Source organism: Capra hircus, chromosome 10 (assembly GCF_001704415.2).
Source record: "Capra hircus breed San Clemente chromosome 10, ASM170441v1, whole genome shotgun sequence".
Taxonomy (NCBI): domain Eukaryota; kingdom Metazoa; phylum Chordata; class Mammalia; order Artiodactyla; family Bovidae; genus Capra; species Capra hircus.
The window spans coordinates 58137810-58160899 of record NC_030817.1 but is presented as its reverse complement, the minus strand read 5'-3'; the positions used below and the strand labels follow the sequence as shown (position 1 = coordinate 58160899).

The window sequence follows — 23090 nt, the reverse complement described above, 5'->3', positions numbered from 1 at the left end:
TGAATAGATATTTCTCTAAAGAGAACATACAGATGGCCAATAGGCACATGCAAAGATGTTCAAAATCACTAGTTATTAGAGAAACGCAAGTCAAAACTACAATGAGATTATCACCTCACACCGGTCAGAATGGCTATCATCAAAAAATCCACAAACAATAAATGCTGGAGAGGGTGTGGCGAGAAAGGAACCCTCCTGCACTGTTGGTGAGAATGTAAATTGGTACAGCCACGATGAAGAACAGTAAGTATGCAGGTTCCTTAAAAAACTTAAAATAGAGCTACCACGATGAGAGAATTGACAGAACTTTGTGGTTTAATGTTGGAGACACATTTAAAAGAGATACATACACCCCAGTGTTCACTGCAGCACTGTTCACAATGGTCAAAACATGGAAACAACTTAAATGTCCATTGACAAAGGAAAGGATAAAGAAGATGTGGTGTATATCATATACAATGGAATATTTCTCAGACATTATAAAGAATGAAATAAGGCCGTCTGCAACAACGTGGATGGACCTGGAGAGTGTCACACTGAGTGAAGTAAGTCAGACAGAGAAGGAGAAATGTCACATGACATCCCTTATATGTGGAATCTAAAAAGAAATGATACAAACGAACTTACAAAACAGAAAGAGACTCACAGACTTAGAAAACCAACTCATGGGTGCTGGGGGGAAGGGACAGTTAAGGACTTTGGGAAAGTTATGTACACACTGCTATATTTAAAATGGATAACTAACAAACATCTATTGTACAGCACATGGAACTCTGCTCAATGTTATGTGGCAGCCTGGATGGGGGTGGGTTTGAAGGAGAATGTATACATGTATGTGTATAGCTAAGTCCCTTCACTGTTCATCTGAAACGATCACAGCGTCATTAATTGGCTATACCCCAATACAAAATGTTTTTGGTGTTAAAAAATAAAAGTAAAAAAAAAAAGTGACAAACACTAAACAAAAAATTATTCCTACAATTATACTAATACCACAAACATGACTGTCAAAGAACATAATCTCAATTAATATCACAGTCCATAGCTTATTAATTAGTCTATAAGCTTTTTGTCTTAATTTAATGACAGTAGCCTTAACTTCTCACTTTTTCTCTAACTCCTTAATCAGCATCATTATTAATTTTTAACAATATGACTCATGATTAACATTAATAGCTAACCAGTTTCGCCTACTGAAAGAATCATTAGCTTGAAACAATATTTACCATACTAATTATATTAGAAATGTTCCTAATTATAAAATTCACAGCCAAAGAATTAATCTCATTTTATATTTTATTTGAAGCAACAGTAATTTCAGCACTTATTATCATTACCCAATGGGGTAATCAAGCAGAACATCTTGAAGCAGAACCTTCTCATTTTATACCCTAGCAGGAGTTCTTCTCTTAGCAGCACTAGTATATACTCAGATCATCTCAGGTTTGGGACCTCCTGGAAGTCCAGGGGTTAAGACTCCAAGCTTCTACTGCAAGGGGCGTAAGGGAACTGAAGATCCTGCCTAGGATTCTGCATGCTGCACTGCATGGCCAAAACAAACAAAAACTGTCACAGGCTCACTAAATTTTCTAATACTTCAATACTGAACACTAGCAGCACCCAACTCCTGATTCAACATTTTCACATGACTAGCATGTATGTTAGCCTTTACAGTAAAAATACTCCTCTCCAGCCTCACCTTTGATTACCTAGAGCACAGGCAGAAGCCCCCGTTGAAGGATCCATAGTCCTAGCAGCTGAACCAGTAAGATTCTGAGGCTGTGGTATATTGTGAATCACAACAATTCTAAACACACTAGCAGGTCTTATAACATACCCCTTTTTCATACTCTCCTTAGGAGGAATAACCATAACTAGTTCAATTTGTTTACACCAAACAGACCTGAAGGCACTGATTGTGTATTCTTGTCAGTCACACAGCACTTGTTATTGCTCAGTTCAGTGGCTCAGTCATGTCCGACTCTTTGTCATCCGATGGACTGCAGCACACCAGGCTTCCCTGTCCATCACCAACTCCCAGAGCTTACTCAAACTCGTGTCATGTCAGTGATGCCATCCAACCATCTCATCCTCTGTCATCTCCTTCTCCTGCCTTCAATCTTTCCCAGCATTAGCAGTTTTTCCAGTAAGTGAGTTCTTCCCATTAGGTGGCCAAAGTATTGGAATTTCAGCTTCAGCATCATCCTTCCAATGAATATTCAGGACTGATTTTCTTTAGTATTGACTGGTTGGATCTCCTTGCAGGCCAAGGGACTCTCAAAAGTCTTCTCCAACACCACAGTTCAAAAGCATCAATTCTTTGGTGCTCAGGTTTCTTTATAGTCCAACTCTCACATCCATACATGACTATTAGAAAATCCATAGCTTTGACTAGATGGACCTTTGTTGGCAAAGTAATATCTCTGCTTTTTAATATGCTGTCCAGGGTCATAGCTTTTCTTCCAAGGAGCAAGCGTCTTTTAATTTCATGGCTGCAGTCACCATCTGCAGTGATTTTGGAGGCCCCCAAAATAGCCTTTCACTGTTTCCCCATCTATTTGCCATGAAGTGTGGGACCGGATGCCATGATCTTCGTTTTTTGAATGTTGAGTTTTAAGCCAGCTTTTTCACTCTCCTCTTTCACTTAACACCTTAAAGGTTATATAGGAGCCACGAATCTAATAACTGGCCACAACCTCACATCATCCACATTATTCTGCCTAGACAATTAAAATTATGAAAGAATTCACAGCCAAACAATAATTCTAGCATGAGGTCTTCAAACACTCCTCCCATTAATACATGATGACTACTAGCAAGTGTGACAAACCAAGCTCTAACCACCAACTATCATTCTAACTGGAGAACTACTTGCGGTAGTATCATCCTTCTCATGATCAAATATCATGATTATCTTAATAGGAATTACCACAGTACAATAATTACTGCCTTATCTTCCTACACATATTAATTGTAACACAGAGGCAAATAAACATAACATATCGGTAATATTAAACCATCATTTGCACAAGAAAATGCCTCATAACCTCTCACATTTTACCTTTCTTACTCCTATCATTAAACCCTTGAATCATTTTAGGGTTCTTACACTATAAATACAGTTTTTTTTAAAAAAACATTAGATTATGAATCTAGTAACAGGAGACTAAACCTTCTTATTTACCAAAAGAGTATGCAAGAACTGCTAATTCATGCTACCCCATATAATAGCATGGCGTTTTCAAACTGGATAGTAGTTATCCCATTGGTCTTAGGAACCAAAAAATTGGTGCAACTACAAAAAAACTAAACTTATTTACTTCTTTCACACTACATATTTATACTAACTGTATCAATTATAATAACAAATGCCAACACCTACAAAAGTAATATATATCCATCCTACGTAAAAACAACTATGCTTCTATCACCAGCTTAATTCCAACAATATTTATTCGTATATGTCAAGAGATAATTATCTCAATCTGAACCCTTAAATCATCACTTAGCTTCAAATTAGACTATTTCTCAATAATATTTGTTCCAGTAGAATTATTTCTCACATGATCAGTTAAGGAATTTTCAATATGATATTTAAATACTACTTTTTCTTATCACAATACTAATTCTTGTCACTGAAAACAATCTTTCACAACTTTTCATTGGGTGAAAAGAAGTCAGAATTATATCTTTCCTACTTGTCAGGTGATGATACGGATAAGCAGACACAAATATAGCTGCTCTTCAAACAATTTTATATAATCACACTGGAGACATTGGATTATATCAGTAGTATAATTTCTATTTAACTTAAATCCATGAGACATACAACAAGTCTTGATGCTTAACCTAAATCACTTACTCAAACCTACCTCTAATAGGACTTGCGTTGGCTGCAACTAGAAAATCTGCCCTATTTGGCCTCCGTTCGTGACTCCCCTCAGCAACAGAAGTCCCTACTCCCATTTTAGCCCTACTCCACTCAAGCACAGTAGTTGTAGCAGGGATTTTTCTGCTCATCCACTTTTACCCTTTTTAACAGAATAATAAATTTATCCAAACAACATTATATTTGGATAAATATCACTACATTATTTACAGCAATATGCACTCTTACCCAAAATGACATTTAAAAAATTGTTGCCGTCTCTACTTCAAGCCAATTAGGCCTTATAATCATTAACAATCAATATTAACCAATCTTATGGAACATTTCTCCATATTTGCACACACCCCTTTTTAAAGGCCATACTGTTTATATGGTCTGGATCTATTATTCATAGTCCAAATTACCATGAGTAACCTATGGTTTTTCCAATAGTCACGCATGGATGTGAGAGTTGGACCATAAGGAAAACTGAGTGCCAAAGAATTGATGCTTTTGAACTGTGGTGTTGGAGAAGACTCTTGAGAGTCCCTTGGACTGCAAGGAGATCCAACCAGTCCATCCTAAAGGAGATCAGTCCTGAATATTCATTGGAAGGACTGATGCTAAAGCTCCAAAACTTTGGCCACTTGATGCAAAGAGCCAACTCATTGGAAAAGACCTTGATGCTGGAAAAGATTGAAGGCAAGAGAAGAAGGGGACGACAGAGGATGAGATGGTTGGATGGTATCACCAACTCGATGGACATGAGTTTGAGTAAGCTCCAGGAGTTGGTGATGGACAGGGAAGCCTGGCATGCTGTAGTCCATGGGGTCACAAAGAATCAGACACAACTGAGCGACTGAACTGAACCTTTATAATAACCACAATACCAATAAGCAGTGATACACCAGTAACAATTATCAATCAAGTACCAGAGCTGTACAACACCCCAATTCCTGTACCTCTTCATCAAAAAACTCAGAATTACTTATATCATAAATAACCCAATTATCTAGCCCATTAAACTTAAACACAATCTCCCCTTCCTCACCATTTAACACACAAAATACTACTGAAAATTCTATCATCAACCTTGAAAGAAATATTCCTAAAACAGTCTTACTAGAGACTCAAACTTCAGAATACTTCTCAGTAGTCATAGCTGATGTGTAACCAAATACTACTACTATTTTGCCTAAATAAATAAAAATACTATTAAACCCTGAAATAAACCACCATAATTCAACACAAGCCCACAACCAATACCACCACCTACAATCAGTCTAAGTCCACATAATCAGGTGAAGGTTTTGAAGAAAACCCCGCAAAACTAATTATGAAAATAGTACTTAAACACAATGTATGTTATTGTTCTTACGTGGACTCTAACCATAGCCAATGAAATGAAAAATCATCACTGTTAATTCAGCTATAAGAACGCTGGGGCTTCCGTGGTGGCTCAGTGGTGAAGAACCTGTCTGCCGGTGCAGGAGACACAGGTTCAATCCCTGGTCTGGGAAGATCCCACACGCCACAGAACAATTAAGCCTGTGCGTCCCAACTCTTGAGTCTGTGCTCTAGAGCCCCAGAGCCACGACTACTGAGCCCACATGACGCAACTACTGAAGCCCGTGTGTTCTAGAGCCCTTGCTCCACAATGAGAAGCCTGCATACCACCAACTAGAGAGTAGTCCCCGGCTTCCCACCACTGGGGAAAAACCCATGCAGCAGCGAAGACCCAGCACAGTCAAAAATTAATTTGAAAAAGAACATTAATGATGAGCATCCAAAAATCACGCCCATTAATAAAAATTATCAACAATGTAATTATTGATCTCCTAGCTCCATCAAACATTTCATCATGATGAAACCTTGGTTCCCTACTGGTTATTTGCTCAGTTCTACAAATCTTGACAGGTTAATCCTAGCAAGACATTATACATCAGACATAATCATCACTTTTGCATCAGTAACACATGTCTGCCAAGATGTAAACTATGGATGAGTAATCCAATATCTACATGCAAATGAAGCCTCCATATTTTTTATTTGCCTATTTATTCATGTAGGACAAGGCTTATATTACTGATCCCACAATTTTTTAGAAACATGGAGCACTGAAATCAACTTATTTACAGTCATAGCTACAGCATTTATATGGCTGTGTCATACTGGAGGACAAATATCTGAAGGGCAACAGTTATTACTAATCTCCTTTCAGCAATTCCAAATATTAGCACAAGCCTCATCAAATGAACCTGAGGTGACTTTTCAGTAGATAAAGTAAATCTTACACAATTCTTCACCTTCCGTTTTATTTCTCCCATTTATCATCGCAGCACTAGCAGCTGTCCACTTACTATTCCTTCACAAAACAGGATCTAATAACCCCACAGGAATCTCATCTCATATAGACAAAATCCCATTTAATTCCTACCGTGCAATCAAAGGGGCTTCCCTTATGGCTCAGTTGGTAAAGAATCTGCCTGCAAATGCAGGAGACATAGAAGACACAGGTTCAATCCCTGGGTTAGGAAGATCCCTTGGAGAAGGGAATGGCAATCCATTCCAGTATTCTTGCCTGGAGAGCCCCATGGACAGAGGAGTCTGGCAGGCTACAGTCATGAGGTTGCAAAGAGCCGGACATGACTGAAGCAACTGAGCATGCACACATGCGTGCAATCAAAGACATCCTAGGTGCCTCATTACTAATTCTAATACTAATAACATTAGCATTATTTTCACCACTTACTAGGAGGCCTACACAACTACACCCCAGCAAATGCTCTCAACACACCACTTTGTATCAAACCAGAGTGATATTTTCTATTTGCAATTCTACAGCCAATTCCTAATAAATTAGGAGTACTGACCCTAATCTTTTCAGTTTTAATTCTAGTATTTATCCCAATGTCTCACATATCCAAATAATGAAGTGTAATGTTTCAACCTCTCGGTCAATACGTATTTTGAGTACTAGTAACAGAACTATAACACTGACATGGTTTGGAGGACAACCTATAGAGCACCCCTTCATTATTATCCAACAATTAGCATTCATATATTTCTTTTTAATTCTAGAACAATGCCAGTATGGCTTCCCAGGTGGTGCTAGTGGTGAAGAATCCACCAGCAACGTAGGAGACCTGGGTTCAATCGCTGCGTCAGGAGGATCCCCTGAGGAGGGCACAGCAACCCACTCCAGTATCCTTGCCTGGACAATTCCACGGACAGAGGAGCCTGGCTGGTTACAGTCACACAGAGTTGGACGCGACTGAAGAGACTTAGCATGCCTCCACACACATAATGCCAGTAACTAGCATCATTGAAAATAACCTCCTAAAATGAAGAGTCTTTGTAGTATATCTATAATACTGGTCTTGTAAACCAGAAAAGGAGAATAATACGTCTCCCTAAGACTCAAGGAAGCAGCTCCAGCTCCACCATCAGCACTCAAGCCGAAATTCTATTTAAACCAGTCCCTGAAGATTTGTTATGGGATATTTATAATATTTACATTTACTAAGTATCATCTCAGTGTTAAAATAACCTCTTTTTACCATAAATTTCTATGTACTTCGTGCATAACATGTATTACCACATTAATAAGTACAAATACATATTATACATAATATAATAATGATAGTATATAATACACTATACATAAATTCATTATTTACTCCATGCTTAAAAGCATATATACTATTATTACATGGTACATATTATTGGGTGTAGATAGTACATTAAGTCAAATCAATTCTAGTCAACATGTGCATCATATCCAATAGACCACAAGTTTAATCAGCAAGTCACATGAAATCATAAACCCCTCTTGGCTGGCGTCCCTCCTCTTGTTCCAGACCAATAACCTGGGGTGGTTTCTATTAATGTCTCAACTTCATCAGAATCTGGTTCTTTGGGACCTAAAATGACCTGCCCTTTCCTCTTAAATAAGACATCTTGATAGACTAATGACTAATCAGCCATGCTCACACATAACTTTGGTTTCATGCATTTGGTATATTTTTAATTTTTAAAGGCATGCTGTAAGTTGCTGTATAACACAGGGAGCCCAGCCTGGTGCTCTGTGATGACCCAGAAGGGTGGAATAGGGGGGCAGGGAGGGAGGCGATACACATACAATTATGGCTGATTTGCACTGTGGTACAGGAGAAACCAACATAACACTGTAAGGCAATTTTCCCCCAATTAAAAATAAATGGGAAAAAAACCCATAAAGGGATGCTGTGACTCAGTTATGGCCATCTGAGGCCTTAACACAGTCAAATAAACTGAACGTTAGTTGAATATTATTGAATATTATTTACCAACATCAACCACAAGGTGTTACTCAGTCAATGGTCACAAAACAAGGAAATTGCACACATGTACATACATGTACAGACTGAACAGGTAAATGACCTATTTAACAAACTCCCCTCATTCCCCACTAAATCCCATGCTCTACAAGTCCTTAATGCCCTGTCAAACCCTCCAAACAGGGCAGAAACATATAAATACATAGAATTTAATCTATCCAACAATGTAATGTGCAAAATAAAATAGACCTAGAAAATAAGCATTAATCATACCAAAGAACTGCTTACATATTTACTATTTATATAGACAGATATCTCCCAAGATCCATCAACCATTTTAATAAAAAGTTTAATACTAAATTTAGCATAAATCACACAAAACATTATATACATGTTACTTCACTATATAAACACAACTTGTCAAGGTAGCTTAAAACCTAAAGCAATCACTGAAAATGCCTAGATAAGTTTATCAATTCCATAAACACATAGGTTTGCTCCCAGCCTATTAGTTTTTTTTTTTAATTGAAAGATAACTGCTTTACAATATTGTGTTGGTTTCTGCCCTACATCAACATGAATCAGCCACAGGTATACATATGTCCCCTCCCTCTTGAATTTCCCTCCCACCTCCCACCCCTCTAGGTTGCCACAGAGCCCCAGTTTGAGCTCCCTGCATCATACAGCAAATTCCCACTGGCTATCTATTTTACACATGGTAATATAAATGTTGCCATGCTACGCTCTCCATTCATCCCACCCTCTCCATCCCCGCTGTCCATCAGTCTGTTCTCTGCATCCACATCTCCATAAAACTACATATGCAATCATCCACATCCAATGAGAAGGCCCTCTAAATCACTAAGATTTAAAGGAGCCGGCATCAAGCACACTAACAGTAGTACTTCATAACGTCTTGCTTAACCACATCCCCATGGAAGCAGTAGGAATAAAAATAAAGCCATAAACAAAAGTTCAACTAAGTTATATTAACTAGGGTTGGAAAATTCCATGACAGCCACCAAGATCATACGATTAACTCAAATTCATAGAAATTTAGTGTAAAACATGTTAAAGAGTAATATAAAGTTAAATTTCAATTAAACTGTAAAAAGCCATAGCTAAATAAAAATAGACTATGAAAGTGACTAGTATTTCCTGACAACATGACAACTAAGACCCAAACTGGGATTAGATATCCCACTATGCTTGGCCCTAAATCCAAATAATTATAACAACAAAATTATTCACCAGAGTACTACTAGCAACAACTCAAAACTCAAAGGACTTGGCTATGCCTCACAAGCCTCTAGAGGAGCCTGTTCTATAATTGATAAACCCCACCAACCCTTGCTAATTCAGTCTATCTACCACTGTCTCTAGCAAACCCTAAGAAAGGAATAAAAGCATAATTGTCACAAATAAAAATGTTAGGTCAAGGTATCACTGATGGGGTGGAAAGAAGTGGGCTGTGTTTTCTATCTCAAGAATATATTTCTCACTACACGAAAGTTTTTATGAAAACTAAAAACCAAAGGAGGATTTAGTAGTAAATTAAGAATAGAATGCTTGAGTTTCCCTGTTGGTCCAATGGTTAAGAATCCGTCTGCCAATGCAGGGGACGTGGGTTCGATCCCTGGTCCAGGGAGATCCCATATGCTTCAGGACAACCAAGACTGCGTGCCACACCTAGGAGCTCACGTGCTGCAACTACGCAAGCCCACGTGCCTAGAGCCTGTGCTCTGCACCAACAGAAGACACTGCAAAGAGAAGCCCAAGCACAGCAACTAGAAAGCAGCTCCCACTCGCCACAACCAGAGAACGCCTGCACAGCCATGAAGACCCAGCGCAGCCAAAAGTAGATATTTGCTTTTTAAAGAAAACAGAATGCTTAATAGAATAAGGCCATGGAGCACGCATACACCACCCATCACCTTCCCCAAGCACTGTAATAAACACCAAGTATATGAGAAGAGACAAACCAGAACAAAGTAAGTATACTGGAAAGTGTGCTCAAGTAAGCCAAAACATGGCTTGAAGAAAAGCGTCTAGTTTACACTTAGAAGATTTCATAATTTATGAATACTTTGAACTAAGTCAAGCCAAACCCCCACAAGTTTTACTAATATAAGCAAATTAAATAAAACATCCACTCAACATTTAAAGTATAGGGGACAGAAATTCAAAATATCTTCTGGCACTATAAAGTACAGTAAGAGAATAATGAAAGAAACATTAAAAGTAACAAAGAGAAAAGTTCACCCCTTGTATATTTTGCATAATCATTTAACTAGCAAACATTAACAAAGAGAAGTTAAATATCCTGAAACCAGAAGAGCTACTTATGAACAAACTCATCTATGTAGCAAAATAAGATATATAAGTAGAGGTGACAAGTCTAACGAGCCTAGTAATAGCTGGTTCTCCAGGAAAAGAATTTTAGTTCAACTTTTTAAATTACCAGAAAATTTAAAACTTTAATGTATTTTTAAATGTTAATATAAAAAGGTTAGATTTTAGATATGGACACAACCTTATCTAGAGGTTAAAAACACCACCACAGTTGGCTTAAAGGCAGCCACCAATTAAGAAAGCATTCAAGCTCAATAACTTTATCTTAATACCAATAATAAGCAAACTGACTCCTAGCTTTATACTGGACTAATCTATTGACCAATAAGGGCAACAGTGTTAATATGGTGATGAAAGTAAAAGTCACTCAGTCATATCCAACTCTCTGTGACCCCATGGACTGGTAGCCTGCCAGGCTCCCCTGTCCATGGAATTCTCCAAGCCAGAATACTGGAGCGGGTAGCTGGTTCCCTCCCTTCTGCAGGAGATCTTCCTAACCCAGGGATGGAACCCAGGTCTCCTGCATTGCAGGCAAATTCTTTACCAGCTGAGCCAGGAAGCCCAAGAATACTGGTGTGGGTAGCCTATCCCTTCCCCAGCGGATGTTCCTGACCCCGGAATTGAACTGGGGTCTCCTGCATTTCAGGTAGATTCTTTTGTTTTTAAATTAATTTTAATTGGAGGAAATTTCTTTAGAATATTGTGGTGGTTTTTGCCACACATCGACATGAATCTCCTGTGGGTGCACATGTGTCTCCCCATCCTGAACCCCTCTCACCTCCTGCCCCACCCCATCTCTCTGGGCTATCCCAGAGCACCGGCTTTGAGTGCCCTGCTTCATACATTGAACTTGCACTGGTCATCTGTTTCACATATGGTAATACACACGCTTCAATGTTATTCTCTCAAATCAACCTACCTTCGCCTTCTCCCACACAGTCCAAAAGTCTGTTCTTTACAATTGTGTCTCTTTGGCTGCCTTGCATATAGGATTGTCATTACCGTCTTTCTAAATTCCATATATATGCATTAATATGGGCTTCCCTGATAGCTCAGTTGATAAAGAATCCACCTGCAATGCAGGAGACCTTGGTTTGATTCCTAGGTCAGGAAGATCCACTGGAGAAGGGATAGGCTACCCACTCCAATATTCTCAGGCTTCCCTTGTGGCTAAGCAGGTAAAGAATCTGCCTGCAATGCGGGAGACCTGGGTTTGATCCCTGGGTTGGGAAGATCCCCTGGAGAAGGGAAAGGCTACCCACTCCAGTATTCTGGCCTGGAGAATTCCATACAGTCCATGGGGTCGCAAAGAGTTGGACACGATTTTCACTTCATGCATTAATATACTATATTGGTGTTTCTCTTTCTGACTTACTTCACTCTGTATAATAGGCTCCAGTTTCACCCACCTCATTAGAACTGGCTCAAATGTGTTCTTTTTTATACGTGAGTAATAGTCCATTGTGTATATGTACCACAACTTCTTTATCCATTCATCTACCGATGGACATCTAGGTTGCTTCCATGTTCTAGCTACTGTGAACAGTGTGCAGGTGGATTCTTTACCAGATGAGATACCAGGGAAGCCCTCAATAACTTTATCTTAATACCAATAATAAGCAAATCAACTCCTAGCTTTACGGTGAACTAATCTATTGACCAATAGAGGCAACAATGTTAACATGAGTAACTAGAAATACTTCTTACACACACTTATCTCAGTAACTAATAAAATACTGACACACACATGCGTGCTGTCACGTCAGTCGTGTCCAACTCTTTGCAACTCTATGGACTGTAGCCCGCCAGGCTCCTCTGTCTGTGGGACTCTCCAGGCAAGAATGGTGGAGTGGGTTGCCACGCCCTCCTCCAGGGGATCTTCCTGATGCAGAGCTCAAACCGTAGTCTCCTGTGTCTCCTGCATTGGCACGTGGGTTCTTTACCACTAATGTCACCTGGGAAGCCCAATATACTGCTAATTAACAGCAAATAAACACAACTCAAGATTATTCAGTAATTATGCTATTAATCCAACGCAGGCAGGCACTCAAGGAAAGATTTTTAAAAAGTAAAAGGAACATAGCAAACAAAAAAGAAAAATCACCTCTAGCACAACTAGTATTAGAGGCCCTGCCCGCCCAGTGACAACTGGTAAACAGCCATGGTGTCCTGACTGTACAGAGGTCCCAGAATCATTTGTTCTCTAAATAAGGACTTGTATGAATGGCCACATGAGGGTTTTACTGTTTCTTACTTTCAATCAGTGAAACTGACCTCCACGTGAAGAGGCAGCAATAGCAAAATAAAACAAGACCCTTTGGAGCTTTAATTGACTAACTCCCGAGAAAACTAACTAAACCACTAAGGGATAACAAATTTTTATATGGGTTGACATTTTTGGTTGGAGTGTCCTCAGAGAATAAAAATATCTCCAAATGACTAAAGTCTAGACTTACTAGTCAAAATATTATTCCTTATTGATCCAAAAATTGATCAACAGAACAAGCTACCCTAGGAATAACAGTGCAATCCTATTCTAGAGTTCATATTGACAAAAGGTCTATGACCTCAGTGTTGGATCAGGACACCCCAATGGTGTAACTGCTATTAAAAATGTGTTTGTTCAACGATTAAAGTCCTACATGATCTGAGTTCAGACCAGAGTAATCAAGGTTGTTTTCTATTATATAGTTCTTCCAGCATGAAAAGACAAAGAGAAATAATGCCCACTTGAAAAAACTGCCATATACACACACACACGTATAACCAATTAATGATGTAATTTAATATATACAAAATATCACCCAAGAACAAAGTTTATTAAGGGGACAGAATCTGGTAATTGTGTAAAACTTAACCCTTTATAACCAGAGGTTCAAATCCTTTCCCTAACAAATGTTTATAATTAACAGCTTAATATTCATCATCTCTATTCTTTTAGCTGTGACATTTCTTGCATTAATTTAGCCAAAAATCTTAGGTTATATGCAACTTCCAAAGAGACCAAATATTGTCAGACCATACAGCCTATTACAACCTATTGCTGACACAGTCGAATTAGTTATTAAAGAACTACTATTCCTTAAGGAACCAGCTACATCTTCCATTTCTATACCAGTCCTAACTTTAACCCTAGCCCTAATCATATGAATTGCTCTACCCATACATTATCCCCTCATTAATATAAATCTAGGGGTAATATTTATACTAGCTATGCCAAGTCTAGCTCTATATTCCATCTTATGATCCAGACGGGCTTCCAACTCAAAATATACATTAATCAGAGCCTTATGTGCAGTACACAATTTCATATGAAGTAACATTAGCAATTATTCTTCTATCAATCCTTTTAATAAATGGATCTTTAACCCTCTCAACCCTCATCACAAGAACATTTGTGAATAATCTTCCTATCACGACCCCTAGCTATAATCAATTTATTTATTTCCACTCTAGCAGAAATTAACTGAGCCTGAGCCCCCTTTGACCTAACTGAAGGAGAATCTACACTCGCATTGGGTTTCAATGTAGAATATGCAGCAGGCACATTGGATATATTTTTCTTAGCAGAATATGCCAACATTATTATAATAAATACTCTCACAATAATCCTCTTTCTAGAATATTCCACAACCCCCACATACCAGAACTACATGCAACCAACTTTATTATAAAACACTATCCACAGTTTCTTTGCTATGAACTAAAGCATCCTACCCTCGATTCCCATATGATCAACTAATATACCTACTCTGAAAAAACTTCCCACCACTAACACTGGCTCCCATGCCTATGACACATCTCACTACCTATTATAACATCAAGCATCACCCTCCACAAACGTAGGAAATGTATGACAGGGACTTCCCTGGTAGTCCAGTGGCTAAGAGTCTGGCTGCCAATGCAGGGATCACAGGTTCAACATCTGGTCCAGGAACTAAGATCGCCCATGGCCTAGGGCAACCAAGCACGTGCAGTGCAACCACTGAGCCCACGCACTCTGGAGCCCATGCTCCTCAACAGGAGAAGCCACCAAACGAGAAGCTCATGCACCACAACTAGAGAAAGCCCGCCCGTAGCAACAGACCCAGTGCCGCCAAAAATAAATAGGAAAAATAAAGACAAAAAGATTCTTTAAAAAAAAAAAAAAGTCTGATAAAAGTTACTTTGCTAAAGTAACAGAGGTTTAAACCCTCATATGTCTAGAATCATAGAAATTGAACCTGCCCTTAAGAATTCAAAATTCTTCGTGTTACCATATTACACTATATTTTATAGTAATGTCAGTTAAATAAGCTATCAAGCCCATTCTCTGAAAATGTTAGTTTATATCCTTCCTGTACTAATAAACGCCATCATCTTTATCATCATCCTAACAATCATTATCTCCAGGGCCATAACTGCAATGACCAGCCCCCACTGACTACTTATCTGCATCCAATTCAGGCACTGGGTCTTTGTCCCACCTTGATTTGGTGAAATCCTTATCACCCTTTAACTAGCTTAAATGTCACTTCCTTGGGGACATCTTCCCTGAAATTCCCAACTAGGCTCACAGCACCCTGTGTTTATCACTATCATAACAAATATTTGTCAGCATCATTCTCCCTCCTAACTTGGCCATGCCTTGATCACAGGTGTGTCCCCAACACAGATGTGCACACACAATTGGGTGTTACAACAAACCAGCCTCATGTATAATGCTCTATTCCCGATCTTGGCAGGGACACTATCTAAAAGCCCCATTTCTACCTCTGTCTCCACCTCAAGAACAGGATCCTGCTTTATTCATCCTTACAACCCAGCACCTAACAGAGCCTGGCACTCAGTTACCCTTAGTAACCTGTGTAAATCGTTCTGAGGCACTAAAAAGGAATGAAGAGAGAGGTTCAATGTAATTTTTGCCCAGTAAGAACAGAAAAGGGAAACCATACCTTCAACGGGGCCAATTTGATTGGTCACGGCGAATCTGAGCACTTTTTCTTCATCCGAGTATAAGGCAAAGACCCGGTCAACATTTAGCTGCTGGGTGACGGGGACGGCCCAGTGTCTGGGGGCATGCCTGCACACCTGGTAAGTGATGTTCTGGTGGATGCGGTAGGACTGTGTTTGGTTGATGGCACCAGACATGAGAGAGTAGGTTCTGGTACTTGTGGAGGTCACAGCTGCAACAGACATCATTCAGTCAAACAAGAAAATTTGCAAATATTAAAAACAGAGGTTTTTTTATGTGGGTTGAGTTTCTTGGCACAGTTTTTATGTAGTTGCTGGAGTATGTCCCCCTCAGAAGTTCCTGAGTTTAAACGGGAACCTGTGAGGCAACCCCAAGAACTGGAGTAAAAGTAAAACCAAAGCGCTGAGGGCAGGAGATATAAACCCTGCTGTCACTATTCACAAAGCATACACTGTGTTATCTGCCAGCCATTCCCAGCACTCTATATGCACTGCCTCATTTACTCCTCACAGTAGCCAGTAAGGTGGACCCTGTCATCTTGTATGGAGAGCCTTACAGAGGTTAAGGAGTAGTTAAGAAGTAATCTAAGACACAAGGCTGGTAGCACAGAGTGGTAACTGGAATTCAAGTTGGCCTGACTCTACTTCCCAAGTTTTTAGCCAATCCATCCATCAGTGCACAGAAAAGAAGCTTTCCAACACCTTGCACTCAAGTCTGAAGGCTTCTGGGGAAAGGAAGTGTGGGAGAGCGTCTTTTATCTCCATCTGAATGCAGAGCAGGGAGGCCTGACAGTTTTCTGTGCCCAGGCCAGGTCTCTGCTGCCCATTCTCTTCCCTGTGCCTTTTGCCTGATTTCATCATAGAAGAAGCAAAGGCACAATCAAAACCCTTGTGCTGCAGGACAGGAGCTGAGATCGGGGCAGCATCTTGAAAGCAGGTGGTGTTTTACAGAACACATCACACTTAACATGTCACCCAAGTGAGACAGAAAGAAAGCGGGTTATTATTCTAGAGATGAGCAAACAGGCTCTCTGATGTAAGTGACCTTCTTCCCCAAATTCTTTAGACACATTATGACAAAAATTCCTATCTTCTGACTCCAAATTTAACAGTAGTTTTACAACACTGCAGCTCCAAACAAGGTTAGAGAACAAGTATAAATTCCAATAATCAGTACTTTTCCATGGTCCAGAGAGAACGAGAGTTAAAAACCATACATAATTATACCATCCCTTCCCACTCTGCAGACAAGGTTGTAACTGATTATATTATTATTACTTGCAAGTACTGGGTAGGGATGTTGATATCCTTGTGTTACCACAGCCAGCACCTTTCTCACACTAACAAAATAACAAGAATAATCAAACCAATGTTGAACTCATTTCATGGGCCACGCACTGTTCTAAGGACCTTCCATGCAGTCACTCACATCAGCTTCATAACTATCTTGTGAGATGTGTGCCATCCCCATTTAACAGATGTGAGAACTGGCGGCATGCACCTGAGTCTGCGTAGTGGTAGAGTTCCTTGTAGGGAGCCATGTGGGCGGAGAAGTTTGCCGGGATGTAAGGCACCTGGCCTTGAATGTTGGTCTTAATGCTCAAGTAGTTCTCTGGGTCCAGGCCCTCAGCAGTTTGAGTGATTCGAACCCTCTCCTCTCCTGGGAGGAAAGTAACTTCCGCGTCATGGATAAAGGTAGCACCTGGAGTGTAAAATAAAAATTCAGCCCAAGAGTGAAAAGAAGCATTGCATCTTTCAGCAATAATCACCAGTGCATACTTCCACTTCCCAATTTCTGCTGCTGCTGGGGACAGTACCTAAGGAGATCTGATAACCAGGATAAAGTACTATCAGCTGTTGATTTCATGAGTTTCCCCAAACTTTCTGTTCAAGAGTGTGGTTCCATCCTATCCCATTTCACACTGCTTCTCTTTGTAGGAACTTGTTTTCTGTTAAAAATAAACCCCTATGAACATCCTTGATCTTTCTCTTTCTAAGGCTGCCAGACTTAGCAAAACCAAACAAAACTCCCCAGGACACCCATTTGTATTTGAATTTCAGATGAATAAAAAAACAGATTTTTAGTATAAGTTATGTCCCATACAATATTTGCAGCATACTTACAGAAATTATTCAAATTAATCAGTTTATCTGAAATTCAAATGTAACTAAGGTATACTGTATTTATCTACTTTTGACTCAAGGTTTTATCAAACCTTGATTAAAAGCAAGACCCTACAAATAGCTATTGAGCTCTATAGCTGGAGGTGGGCAAAGAACTTCTCTCTCACACTTTATGTGTAATAAAGATAAATCCACTGGGGAACAAGGTGTACTGAGGTGAGAAGCCAGGATGTATTCCCTACACCCTTGCTATTAAAGGGTGGGCCTCAGACCAGAATTATAATCTCCTGGAAGCTCACTAGGAAAATAGGATCCCAGATACCCCTGGCCCCCCTTCTCTGCACCTTTCTCCTCCCCCTACTTAATCAGAACCTACCCTTTCCTGAGGCCCCAGGTGATGTGCATGTGTGTTAAAGTCTAAGGAGTGCTGTCTATACCATTATAGGTACAGGTCATCAAGGGACAAGGAGGAAAGGCACCCTTCCCCATGAAGTGAAATCAGCTCCAGGTGCCCTAGAATTTTCACGTGCATCCCTATTTGACAGATATGTGCATGACAACTCAGCTACATGGGGTGTGACACACAGGCTTCAACAAATGGGGTAAGAGACCATGAATGATCCAAATGGAGTCATCCTGCTTCTCAGAACAACCTGGAAAGCATTTAGAAGGAATCATGGGGTCTTAGAAACAGTCCTGCAAGGCCAAACCATCCCCCACTACCTTGGACAGAACATGCCCATCCATGTGGCTCTGGAGCAAGTGAATCCTCTTCCACTGAGTGGAAACCCAAGCCTCCAAGCCACCAAAGCAGCGGTGACCACGGTCTTGCTCACCTGTGAGGCTGAAGCCGTTCTCCCAGCCTGGTTTTTCTAAAGCAAAGAGCCAGCCAAACAGACCTCCGATCGGCGTGAGTGGGAGAAGGGCCTGGGCAGCAGGCTGCGGGATGTGGCTGATGGCCGTGTAGGCTCTGCCGTCGTTGCCCACCACGTAAGCGTGCAGATCCACGTCGGTGAAGTGCACGGGTGTATGGCCCACGAGGAGGTGCCCACTCACCTTCCCATTGACTCGATGAGGTGCCCCTGAGAGATGACATACCCTGTCAACCTTGACCATCATCCAGGTGCACAGATAAAGCCACCCACCAACTCCCCAGTCTCCATCTTCAGCCCTTTTCCCAACTCCTTAACATCCCTCTGGCCATCTAGGTACCAGACAGACCTACCTTCCATCTGTCTCCTCCCATCCTCCCTCCCTCCCATCCACTTTGACTCTAACGCACTAGCAAAATGGGAGGAAACATTTCTGGTTAATCCTCAAATTGGGAAATCAGCTCAAACGTGTTCATTCCTCAGATATTTATGGAGCACCTGCAAGTTGCTAGCACTTTGATTCAAACAGTAGTGACACAATGTCCACAAGCAGAACTCACGGTGGCCGCTAGAAACAGCAAGTGGCAGGAACAGACCCAGAGCAGCCCCCTGCCCCAATCAAGCCATCACCCCTCACCTTCAGGTAGACAGTGCTTCCCGTTCCCATAAAACCTGGACTGGCAGTGGCAGCAGAAACCCGTGGCGTAGTCAGTGCAGAAGGCATGCCGGGAGCAGCGCTCGTGGTTGTGTTCACAGGTCTCCTTGTTGGCAGCATTGTATGTGAAGACTGGAAAGTAAAACAAACTTGCATGAAAAGGACTAAGTGATTCTGGCGTCGTGGCTGCCAAGCTTCATCATGGACACAGCATCTGCTCCATAAAATCCATTTAGAGCGTAATAAACAAATGCAGTTTCGATGTTTAAGAGACAGGGATGACATTCAATGCAGGGGGAATGAACTTGCTTGGTCTTCTGGCAAGAAGCACTGCTGACTGCTTGCATCTGGTCTCCCTGCAGAGCTGGTGAGCACGGATGAGGCTGAGACCCTCTGTGTGGGGATAGGAAAGCCAGCCAGGAAGCAGGTTTTAGGCTGAACTGTACAAAACAGCCATTTTCTGGGTCAAGAAATGGCCAAAGGTAAGCAATTTTATATGGTTCAAACTACTAGCAATGAGTTTCTGAGAGGATGACAAAAGAGAAAAACTAACAAAATGCGGTCTTATGTCTAACCATTCTTCTCTTCTTTTCGGTAACCCTGAACTTGACAGAGAATAACCTATAGCTTGTCTTACTATCCAGGAAAAAAAAAAAAAGGTTTTCTGAAAGAGAAGAAGGGTGTTTAAGAAAGAACACACATACACACACCCCCCCTAAAGAACATGCATGGAGAGGCAGGTCGAGATGGAGGAGGAGGAGCAGGGAACCCAGGCGTGAAAAGTTCTGGGCCTTCGCAGGGTTTCTTGTGGTGGGTGTGACCCAGGAGAGATGTCTGGGCAGTAGTGGAGAGCCTGGGCACAGGCACCCCTCTCTAGGAAGCCATGTGGCCCCAGGTAAGTTCAACGCTCCAGTAGCTGTCCCTTCCATCTCCTGCTTATTCTGCCCATTAAAAAAAGAAAGAGGACCATTTGTGCTGCCAAGAAAGAAAGGAACTGGAGCAAATTCCATTGTCACTACAGCAAATGGCCACGGAGCTGGGGTGTGGCCAGGGGGGCTGGCAGACAAGAGAAGGCTTTCTCCGGACACTGGGGACGATGCCAGTCCCGAGCATGGCCACCAGGAGGCAGAGCGGCTGTGCACACCTCTGCCGCCGCATCCCCTGGAGCAGGACTTGGGCGGAGACTCCCCGAGCGGACTGAGGAGGGAAGACTGCGCAGAATCCAGGGCTAGACTCCGGAGCTGCTGTGAGGAACACGGATAACCTGCTCTTTGGAAAAATTGAGCTGCAGCTGCATTCCAGGACTAGGTCTGAAAAGGAGGAAATGGGAAGGGGAGGAAGAAATGGAAAACCCAATACTTACCTAGTATTCCAGAAGAGAACAGAAGACAAAACTGGGGGGCGGTGGGGGGAGGGGGCACCACCATAGAAGCTAACAGTGGGGCCAGCATAAAGACTTGTACCAGCAAGTGAGGATACAGCCAAGTGAACATCGAAACAGTGCCTGATAAATGCCAGGTACTTTAAATGCCAGGAACTTAATTTGTTCAGTTTGTACAAGAGCAGGGACTTTTTTCAAATTCCTATATGCAGATAAACAAGTTTCGGCACAGATCAAACTGACTCTCCTAAAGTCACACAGGTGGCCAACGTGGGATTTGAACCCAGAGACACTTGCTCCAGATTCTTAACAGCTGCACCTGACCACCAGCTGGTGGGGCCCAAGGACGTCTATCCTGAGAGCCAGGCAAAGGAGCTGGTCAGGTAACCAGCGTTAATCAACATAGACTTCGACCAGTAGAGTCTGAGTCACACTTCATGTATCAGACCGAATGGGAGAAGACAGCAGAGATCCCCCAGGGGGCTCTCTCCCTGACAGGAAAGCACAGAGAAGAGAACTGAGCAGCAGCAGCCACTTCTGGACAGTGTTTCCAGGTTCCTTTGAGAAAGCAGAGAGCTGAGGGTTGGCAGGACAGACGATCTTGACTCAAGTGGAATATCTGACTGGGAACAGAAAATAAAGTTGGTGAATCAAGATTTGGTACTGGGCCTTGAGCACATGGCTGAGAAATTCCAGCTCGTTAAAAATAGAAAACTAGGCATTACTCTGAACATTTGGGAAAAAATAAGAACAGGAAACTGACACAAAACTCAATGCAGAAAAACAAGACAGATAATAAAAAAGATTGTAAAAGGTGGCTATGAGGAAAAAAAACTATGCATCATTATTTACCATTGGTTTAATAAGAAAGAGGGGAGGAAAGCCCAGTTTGAGTAAAAATAAGTGAATGTAACTTGTCAAAATCTCAGATTCCTCCAGCTCAGAAAGTCATGACTAAGTGTTAAGAAGCGGCCCCTGGAAGGACTGGCACACGTGTGAGTATGTTCATGGCCTCAGCTGCCATCAGGACCCTCCTCTCCTGGAGCATAAGGGAACTGGGTGGCAAAGCATCCACGTCAGACACTCAACAGCAGCCTGGCTCAGATGGCTCCACGGAAACCACAGAGATGTAGAGTCTGTTCCTTCCTCTCCAAAATCAGGATGACCCCACACACACACATACCCCTCATCACCAGAAATCACACTGTTTCTCAGCGTACTTCTGGATGCAAAGGTGAAAAGGTGATCTGATGCAGGACTAAAGGGTAGTCATCTTCAGGAAATTCAGGTTAAAAAAAAAACTTGGTATAGATGAACCTATTTCCAGGGCAGGAATAGAGATGCAGATGAGAGAAGAGGTATGTGGACACAGGGGGAAGGGTAGGAGGGATGAATTGGGAGATTGGGATTGACACAGATACACTACCATGCGTAAAACAGATAGCTAGCGGGAACCTGCTGTAAAGCCCAGGGAGCTCAGCTCGGTGCGCTGTGATGACCTAGAGGGGTGGGATGCGGGTGGAGGGAGGCCCAAAGAGGGAGGAGATATATGTGTGTGTGTGGCTGTTTCACTTCATTGTACCGCAGAAACTAATGTTGCAAAGTGTTCGTATTCCAATTTTCAAAAACACAGTTCTGCCATCACATTAATAAATGATGGGTTTGATTCAGTTCAGTTGCTCAGTCGTGTCCGACTCTGTGACCCCACTCTTTGAGCCTGCCAGACTCCTCTGTCCATGAAGTTCTCCAGGCAAGAATACTAGAGTGGGTTGCCATTTCCTTCTCCAGGGGATCTTCTTTACCTAGGGATTGAACCCATGTCTCCTGGATTGCAGGCAGATTCTTCACCATCTGAGCCACTAGGGAAGTCCTACAGATGTGTAGAGTTGGGTTAATTGAACTAAACTACTAGGCGGAGGCATAGCTACGCTATGGGTAAAAAGAGAGGCTTGGCAGTGTAGCCAGCAACGTACAAATGCAACTGTGCCAAAGTTTAAAAGTTTATGGGCACACTGTCTGCATGTTTCTAACAAAAAATAAGTTAGGCCCCCATGAAAGTCTGTCACATGACTGACGATAATTATAATGGGTTAGCTACTGGTAGGCTGGTTTGGGGATCTTTTAAAACTGTGTATGTAGGGGGGAGGGGAGCTGCATGCTCAGGGTGGGACTTGCTGAGACAGGAATACAAGCTGTGCTTTCCAGACCGTGCAGGCCACACCAGGGGGAACGTGGGTATGCTCGTGGTCAGAGGAACATCCAGTTCCTTTTCTGTACCTGCCTCCATGTGCAGATGAGTACATGTAATACTGGCAGTGTCAACCTAGGTGAAAGGCAAAGGCTACCATTTTCTTTCAGTAATTCAAACAAGTATTTACCAAGAACTCCCTATGCACCTGGCCCTGGAATAGGAACTGAGGATACAGCAGGGAACAAGAGAAACAAAAGTTCCTGTCCTGGACTTCCCCGGTGGCACAGTAGATGGAAATCTGCCTGCCTTGCAGGGGCCATGGGTTCAATACCTGGTCCGGGAAGAGTCCACATGCCTCGGAACAGCTAAGCCCAT

At 41.7% G+C, this 23090-nt stretch overlaps 1 protein-coding gene across 1 annotated transcript in view; it reads right to left on the bottom strand.

The window, feature by feature from the left end:
- NID2 (nidogen 2) overlaps positions 1-23090 on the bottom strand; it is an 87279-nt gene that overhangs the window by 40174 nt on the left and 24015 nt on the right. Inside the window, exons 5-8 of the mRNA XM_018054343.1 lie at positions 19126-19275; positions 18453-18698; positions 16994-17194; positions 15474-15704 (exon numbers count right to left, since the gene is read on the bottom strand). Of these exons, the coding sequence (XP_017909832.1) occupies positions 15474-15704; positions 16994-17194; positions 18453-18698; positions 19126-19275 (828 nt within the window). The remainder of the gene's footprint in view (positions 1-15473; positions 15705-16993; positions 17195-18452; positions 18699-19125; positions 19276-23090) is intronic.